The 8,663-nt window shown below is 37.9% G+C and overlaps 1 protein-coding gene across 2 annotated transcripts; it reads left to right on the forward strand.

Annotated features, from left to right (window-relative positions):
• The first annotated feature begins 903 nt into the window (after nucleotides 1-903).
• Nucleotides 904-5,486, forward strand: LOC113271585 (auxin response factor 2A-like). Of its 2 annotated transcripts, none has more exons than XM_026521485.1 (14): nucleotides 904-1,365; nucleotides 1,456-1,562; nucleotides 1,688-1,783; nucleotides 1,889-1,945; nucleotides 2,042-2,197; nucleotides 2,288-2,372; nucleotides 2,517-2,607; nucleotides 2,689-2,853; nucleotides 2,946-3,065; nucleotides 3,162-3,237; nucleotides 3,321-3,489; nucleotides 3,607-4,541; nucleotides 4,637-4,827; nucleotides 4,986-5,419. In XM_026521485.1, exons 1-14 carry the CDS (start codon nucleotides 1,197-1,199, stop codon nucleotides 5,155-5,157), a joined length of 2,589 nt encoding a protein of 862 aa, XP_026377270.1. In that variant the 5' UTR covers nucleotides 904-1,196; the 3' UTR covers nucleotides 5,158-5,419. The 2 variants fall into 2 exon arrangements, with proteins under 2 accessions (XP_026377270.1, XP_026377269.1); XM_026521484.1 differs by having other exon boundaries at nucleotides 905-1,365; nucleotides 1,450-1,562; nucleotides 4,986-5,486.
• The last annotated feature ends 3,177 nt before the right edge of the window (nucleotides 5,487-8,663 follow it).

Genomic DNA, 8,663 nt, shown 5'->3' on the forward strand with positions numbered 1-8,663 from the left:
ACAACCAGCATCTCAATTCTTGCTTAGACAGTTTGGCCTTAAAACATGCAATTGCAACGTGCTTGGCAAATAAATGGTTCCTTTGGTTCTTATGTATATGAATGTTGATCTGTTCCCGCGTACAAAGCAAATTATAAATCTTCTGATTTTAATATCTAACTGATATGAATCTTAAAAGTGTTGACACAAAAACAATAAGCCGCCTGCATATTTCGATAAGCTTACATATTTTTCGTCTAATCGGTGTTTATTTTCAAGATTTTGATAATATTTTCTTTCTCAATAAAATTCATAACCCAGTTTATAAATAAATCCTTGGATAATTGGTTTTATGATTACACGTCTCCCTATCTTCATTTTTAACTCTAAAATACTAAATTTTCGGAAAATTTATCCCGAGAGACATCCTGCATGAAATAAAATTATAGTCCACCTTTATCCATTATATACCTGTTTCCGCTATGTAATTTCGTTTTAACCATTTCAAGAGTTTGTTCAGTAGGTCTAGAATTATTTTTTTTTAACATATTTTTCCATTCCAAACTTCCAATTAAAAAGATTTACTACTAATTAATTCGCGTTCGCCATCTCCTTGCAACATTTAGGATTGTGGACAATGACCTTTTTACACTAGTACGATTTCACAAGCCAATGCTCTCTTTATGCAAACACCCCTTCTTCACTCCAGAAGGCGTGGGCTAGTTTTATTTGTCGACAACCCGTACAAAGAAGACCCAAGTTAAAAAAATGCTCCCGACCAACCCGTATAAAATTCAGTGGGGGTAAGAAGAGTAACCGGCTGTACAAGTAAAACCTTATCTTTGTGTGTCCGAAATCCCACCCCCATTGGTGAGGTTAAAACTTGACCATGGTTGAAATGATTGCCACTCTGATTTGACTCCTGGTTAAATCTCTTTTCCTTCTTCTTCTCCTTCTGTTAGAGAGAGAAGAAACAGAATCCACTGTACGAAGCAGAAGAAGATAGCATAGAGATAGTTTTAGTTTTGGTGTAGAGAAAATAATAATTTCATAATTTCTTTTCCAGAGAAATGAAAAAAGGATCATCAAAAGCAAGAGATACAATTATAATCTTCATCAGTTAGGGTTTATTAGACTTGTTTTTGTGACAGATTTGTTTGATATCAAGGGTTTATATGATAGATCTGAAGTGAAAACAGAAAAAGAAGAGGGTTTAAATGGCTGGTTCTTCTTCAGATGCTACGGTGAAGCTAAATTGTAATACTACTAGTCGTGGTGGTGGTGGTGGAGATAGTATGAGTTCCGGTGGTGGAGATAGTATGGTGAAAAACACTCCTAGTTGTGAAACACCAAGAAGTTATTCGAATTTTACAGCAGGAGGAAAAGGTAAGAAGAATAATAATTTTACTTTATTTTTTTCTTTTTCTGAAGGATCTGTGATTTTGATTGATATCTTCTTCTTGTTTGTAGTTACAGAAGAAGCGCTGTATACAGAGCTGTGGCACGCTTGTGCTGGTCCTCTTGTGACTGTACCACGTGAAGGAGAAAGAGTTTTCTATTTTCCTCAAGGTCACATTGAACAAGTATGTATATATCACTAGATACAACTTCATTTGTAGAGGAATTTCTCTTAATTTTAAACATTTTTTTTTTTGGAGAATTTTGCTTGTTCTCATGTGTGTTTATTTGTGTTTTAACAAAAATTTAGGTTGAAGCGTCGACAAATCAGGTGGCAGATCAGCAAATGCCGGTTTGTGATCTACCATGGAAGATCCTTTGCCGTGTAATAAACGTACACTTAAAGGTACAATATGAATTAGGGTTTTTCTTTCCTTTTTCTTTTTTCACCTTTGAAGTTTCAATTGAAGTGCTTCTTTCTTGACAAGATGTGTTTTGCTTACTGCTGTAGGCTGAGCCAGATACTGATGAGGTTTTCGCACAAGTGACTTTACTTCCAGAGAGTAACGTATGATTCTTTCTTTGTTCGTTTATTTGTTGGATATTTAGTCTAGGAATTGTAGGAATAAGATGAGCTGACAAAATTTGATATGATGTGTAACAGCAAGATGAGCATGCAGTGGAGAAAGAGCCATTACCGCCAGCACCTCCTAGGCCACATTCACATTCATTTTGCAAAACTTTAACAGCCTCCGATACGAGCACACATGGTGGATTCTCTGTGTTGAGACGGCATGCCGATGAATGTTTGCCACCTTTGGTTGGTTCCTTTCTTTGGTTTTGTGTTTCCTTTCTTCGTTGGTTTCCATGGCAGGTACTTGATGTGTTTTTTCATGGATTACTTTGACAGGATATGGGGCGACAACCTCCTACTCAGGAATTGGTTGCTAAGGATTTGCATGGAACTGAGTGGCGATTCCGTCATATATTTCGGGGTGAGATTCGTTCAGTCTCTTCTGTTTTTCCTTCGACTTCGAGTATTTGAAATTCCTAGTGACTAATGCGGCATCGACTGATGTAGTGATTTTAGATAATTTATTCCTTGTTTGTGTATGGCACTAATTTGCCTTGAAATGCAGGTCAGCCGAGAAGACACCTTCTTCAAAGTGGATGGAGTGTTTTTGTCAGCTCTAAAAGGCTTGTCGCAGGGGATGCTTTTATTTTTCTCAGGTTGGTCATGGTTTCAAGTTGCATGGGTTTGCAGTATTTTTATGTATGTATGACTAACCTGGGGTGGTTTGCTGTTTAAAGGGGTGAAAATGGGGAACTACGTGTTGGAGTAAGACGAGCTATGAGGCAACAAAGTAATGTCCCATCTTCAGTTATATCTAGTCACAGCATGCACCTTGGTGTCCTTGCAACTGCGTGGCACGCTGTTTCAACAGGAACCATGTTTACTGTCTATTACAAACCAAGGTATGTGGTTACTCAAACAGTTCTCTCGTTGGTGATTATGCGCTTTTGCAATTCTAATTCGAAGTTGTTATCTCATTATGCATGTGTTGCAGGACAAGTCCGGCTGAGTTTATCGTTCCTTTTGATCAATATATGGAGTCTGTAAAGAATAACCATTCTATAGGGATGAGGTTTAAAATGAGATTTGAAGGGGAAGAAGCTCCAGAGCAGAGGTATTACTGTGCCTGTGGAGTTGGGTGCTTCTACTGTTGTTAGAACATAGAGTACTTTTTAAGTTGTCTGACAAGTCTTCCTTTATTTCGTGTCAGGTTTACAGGCACTATAGTTGGCAATGGAGAATCTGACCCCAACAGGTGGCCGTCATCTAAATGGAGATCTCTTAAGGTAGTAGAACTTGGAGAGTAAGGATTCTTCTATTGTACATTGTATTTTCAACCTTTGATCATTTTCATTTTCATTTATCTTAGGTGAGGTGGGATGAGAACTCTTCTATTCCTCGTCCAGACAGAGTTTCTCCTTGGAAAATTGAACCAGCATCGACTCCTGCACCTAATGCGACTCCTATGCCGAGGCCAAAGAGACCCCGGTCAAACTTAGTGCCTTCCTCACCTGAATCCTCATGTATTGGTAGGGAAGGTATATGGTCTAAATTTCTTTTGACTATTTAATGAACTTTTATGCTCTACTTTCCTTTCACTTAACATATGGTCTAAATGGTAATATGTTCTGCTAAACGTAACGTTTATTACCCAGGTTCATCAAAAGTTATGGAGCCTGCATCTGCAAATGGTTTTTCGAGGGTCTTGCAAGGTCAAGAAACCTTGAGAGGAACTTTTGGTGAGAGTAATGAGTCCGATACTGCCCAAAAGCCTGTTGCATGGCCCAGGTCTACAGAGGACGAAAAAGCAGACATGATATCTAGAGAAAGAGTGTTTGGGACGGAGAACTGGGCACCACCTGTTAGACACGAGCATGCTTTTACAGATCTGCTATCTGGCTTTCGATCATCAAATGATTCTCCCCGTCGGTTCTCTACACATTTAGTTGATCAAACCCGTGATAATAGCTCTTCAAAGAAGCATATTCAGGACCAGGAAGTAAAATTTAACTTTGCTGGATCGTGGTCCATGTTGCCTTCAGGCCATTCAGTAAACATGCTGGACTCCGGTGTTAAAGTTCCGGCTCAGACTGGTGAAAATTCGTATCAGAATCAGGGGGCTGTCAAATATGGTGGGCTGGGCGGGTATCCTGTATTGCAATCTCTTAGGGTTGAGCAGCAGCCTACAAACTGGTTAATGCCTCTTCTGCCCCCATCTCATTCTGGAACTTTACATCATCCAATAGGTGTAAGGCCACAAGTGACTTCGATGCAACGCGACACATTAAAACCCAAAAGTGATGGAAACTGCAAACTCTTTGGTATTGCGCTAAACAGTAATCCTGTGGTACCAGAGCCAACTGGGTCTCATGTGAATATGACGCACACGCAGGCAGCTACTATGCATCCTAACCCTCAGATCCCTCATGCTTTGGAGTCTGATCAACAGTCGGAGCAATCAAAGGGTTCAAGGTCGGCTGATACCACTCCAGTGGGTATTGAGCAGGAAACATCTATTCAAGCTTGTCAACAGCGGTCTGGAGATGTTCAAAGTCTAGTCCAGGCTAGTTCAATGAGGAGTTGCACAAAGGTAATCCCTTCGCCTCGTGGTTAATGTTTCTCTAATTTCAAGATTATACTGCTTTCGGATTCACATACTCATATATGGTTGTATGTTGTTTTTAGGTTCACAAACAAGGGATCGCTCTTGGGAGGTCTGTGGACCTCACCAAATTCAACAATTACGATGATCTGATTACAGAGTTAGATAAGATGTTCGAATTTGATGGTGAACTGATGGCTCCTAGTAAGAATTGGCTGGTAGTGTATACAGATAACGAGAATGATATGATGCTTGTTGGTGATGACCCTTGGAAGTAAGTTTGATTTTTTTTATTTGATTCTCCAATCACTTCCCAGTTGCATACATTTGTAGTCAAGTATTTTTCCTTACTAAATCATGGTTGCAGTATCTATTCTCATTGAAATGTCATCTGTTTCTAAACCTTCATTTTCATGTATCTGTTTGAAACAGGGAATTCTGTAGTATGGTTCGAAAAATCTTCATCTATACTAAGGAAGAGGTCCAGAGGATGAACAAAGGGACTCTAAACTCGAAGGGGGAGGAAAGCACAGCTCTTGGAGAGGAAAAAGCCAGTCCAATAGAAGTCAGGTGCCAGCAGCTTCCTTCGGTAGAGAACTGCTAGGTTTTTTTTGCTATTTTTTTTTGCTATTGTCAATTTGTGTTTAGAACACGGTTTTGGATCTATGCTTTCGAATTAAGCTAATATAATAGCGTTACATATATAGGTAAGAGACTAAGAGCAGTCAGGTACTCTACGTCATTGTACATAGATTTTTTTTTTTTGGTGAAGTTTGTACCGTCACTGTAATGGGGGGTATATCGTTTAATTTGATTATATGGAAAAATGAGTCCTGGGAGTCTTTCCCATGTGGGCAAGTCACTTCGCATTTAACCAAGTAAAGCAAATACAGCATATGCAGTTGTATGCTATATGGCCCTATTGCATGTAAATATTAATTAATTTTTTTTGGTACTTATTGTGGTTTTTTTCAAAATGGCTGCTTCATACTAGGTGTGTGGCTTGTTTTCAATACTACGTGAGAAACAGGTTCTTTTCTTGATTCACAATCAAGAGTAGACTCGCAGTCTTGTAACTTATTTTCTTTGGACCCCAGTCTCAAAGACGGGAGATTACAAGTTTCTGTAAGAACAGTATCAAGTGTAAAGATAAAAAGAGAGTACGGGACTCGAGTCCTTTATATACAGAGGACTGTTGACAACTGTAAGTTACATGTAACGAAAATGTTACAGAGAAACAATGACCTCTTGTTACATATAACATATAAACTATTTTCTGTAACCGTACAGCTGTAATAAAGATGTCAACTATCTGATCAGCTTAACCTAGACCACTAGATCATCTAACATCCCCTCAAACTTGTGTCCGTACATTAGGCATGACTCGTGAGTTTGGCTTTTAAAACACCAAACTGGGACTTAGAAAGGCATTTAGTAAACAAGTCGGCTATCTGATGGGAAGTATGAACATAAGAGACTTTGAGGAACCCAAATCAAACAAAATCTCTATTAATGTGATAGTCCATCTCAATATGTTTCGTACGAGCATGAAAATTGGATTGGCGGTGAGACTTTCGGTACCAGAATTATTATAATTTGCATGGTAAGGAGAGATGAACTGACAACTAAAATAAATAGGAGAGCTATTAGATCTCTGCTGCTGCATTAGCAAGACCACGATATTCTGCTTCGGTAGAAGAATGGGATATAGCTTGTTGCTTCTTGGAGGACCATGAAACTAAGTTGCCACCAACAAATACACAATGCCGGGAGGTAGATTTACGTGTATCTGGACACCCTGCTCAATCAACATCACAAAAGGCTAGTAAATCAGAACAATTGCCAGAACTAAGAGTAATTCCCTGACCAAGAGAACCCTTGAGATACCGTAATATCCTCTTAGCTAGCCGAAGATGAATATCAGTAGGACAGTGCATAAATTGACTGACATAGTTAACTGCAAAGCTAATGTCAGGTCTGGTGAGAGTCAAATATTGAAGACCACCAACTAAACTTCTATAAGATGCAACATCAGGTAAAGCTTCTTCATCACAAACTGATGCTCTTTGTCCTTAAGCCACTGAAGTTTTACAAGGTTTACAACCCATCATATCATGGTTTTTTAAGGAGTGCTTATTCTGAGTCAACAACATCTTCTTTGCAGTAGAATCATAGGTAGCTTCAATACCTAAGAAGTAGTGTAATAGACCTAAATCCTTCATGGAAAATTCAGACTTGATAGAAGTAAGTAAATTATCTGAAGAACCTACTAAATAATATCATCTACATACACTAAGAGTATCATCCTTACTGTGCCTTGTTGATAGATAAACATGGAGGTATCACAAGCAAAATTGGAGAAACCATAAGTAATAAGATATTTGTTGAATATTTCATACCAACCCCTTGGGGCTTGTTTGAAGCCATTGAGAGATTTTTGAAGCAAACAACATGATTAGGGTGTTGAGGATCAACAAAGCCAGGTGGCTGCTCCATATAAACAGTTTCAGATAAATGACCATGTAACAAAGCATTGCTGACATCTAATTGCCTAATGGACCAGTTTTGAGACAAAGCAAGACTAAGAACATATCTAATTGTAGTAGCCTTGACAACTGTACTAAAATTTTCTTCAAAATTAATTCCATCAACTCGGTGATATCCTTTAGCTACCAATCTAGCTTTATGTCTCTCAACAATACCACCTGCATTGAGTTTAGTCTTGAACACCCACTTACAACCAAGAACAATCACATGAAAAAAGTATTATTTCTATATAAAGCTTCATATTCATTGTGCATAGCTTTAATCCAAACAAGATTTTTGATGGCATCTTTGAAGAGCAATAAGAATTGGATCAGAAGGAGGTGTAACTTTACTAAGAAGAGCAGTAGGAATTGGATGTTTAAAAGCACTAATATAGCAATAAAGTTCTTAGAAAAATGTTTAGGTAGATGAATACCTGACCTGGATCTTGTGTGCATTCTTGAAGGATTAAAAGTATCTCTTGAATAAGTATTAGAAGTATCCTTTGAGGAAGATAAAGAAGGATCAGTAGAGGGCTTAGCTGGTATAGCTGGCTGTAATATTTCAGCAGGAGATTCAAGAAGAGGCTCAACAAAAAAAGATGTTGGAGTGTCAAATGTAAGAGACTCTGGTGAAGATACTGCTAAAGGAGATAATGAAGTAGAAATAGCAGGAACAAAAGGAAATTTTGTCCCATCAAATACTACATTAGTGATAACATTAATCCTTTAGTATGTAAATCCATACACCTATATCCTTTATGATGTACACTGTAAGCCTAACACGACACAAGCTGTGGATTTTGGGCTAAGTTTATATTTTTTTTATAAAACACTAGATTTGGATAACATAATCAGCCATAGACCTTGAGAACATAAGGAGATTTTTATTCTAGAACTTTGGTTGGAAGTCTGTTGATGATAAAAACAACAACTAAAAAGGAATCAAACTAAATTTCTATTTGACATTGAAGCGTTAAAGGATAAAGTATTACCAGCTTCTGTAATGTGCCTATGCTCTTTTCTGCAGAGCCATTTTATTGATTAAGATAAGGACAATAAATTCTCAAATCAATTCCACAAGAATCAATAAACTATCTGAAAGGGACTTGGTTAACTCAAGTGCTCCATCACATTGAAAGTGTTTAATTGTTACATAAAATAGATTCTCAATTGAGACTTAAACAACTTGAAGCAGTGAGTGCTACCTGTTTTATTCTTCATAGGGTAAATCCAACTGAATTTGGTGCAATCGTCTATAAAGAAAATATAATATCTAATACCAAGATGAGATTGCACATGAGTAGGTTCCCATATGTCACAGTGTACTGGCACAAAAGGAGTATTGGACACAAAACCAGTAGATTGTGATGGAAGACACTTATTTTTCCCCAGGTGACTTGAACCACATACAAAATCAAAAGCTTTAGTAGATAACTTTATAGTAGCAGAAACACAAAGTTTTTGAAGTATCTTTGGAGCAGGATGGCCAAATATAGAATGCCAAATTGTTGGAGAAGCCACAATTGAGGAAAAAGCCACGTGTTGAGTAGGTGAATAAGTCATTATTGGATATAAGCCATCC

This window comes from Papaver somniferum, chromosome 4, assembly GCF_003573695.1.
Source record: "Papaver somniferum cultivar HN1 chromosome 4, ASM357369v1, whole genome shotgun sequence".
NCBI classification, from domain to species: domain Eukaryota; kingdom Viridiplantae; phylum Streptophyta; class Magnoliopsida; order Ranunculales; family Papaveraceae; genus Papaver; species Papaver somniferum.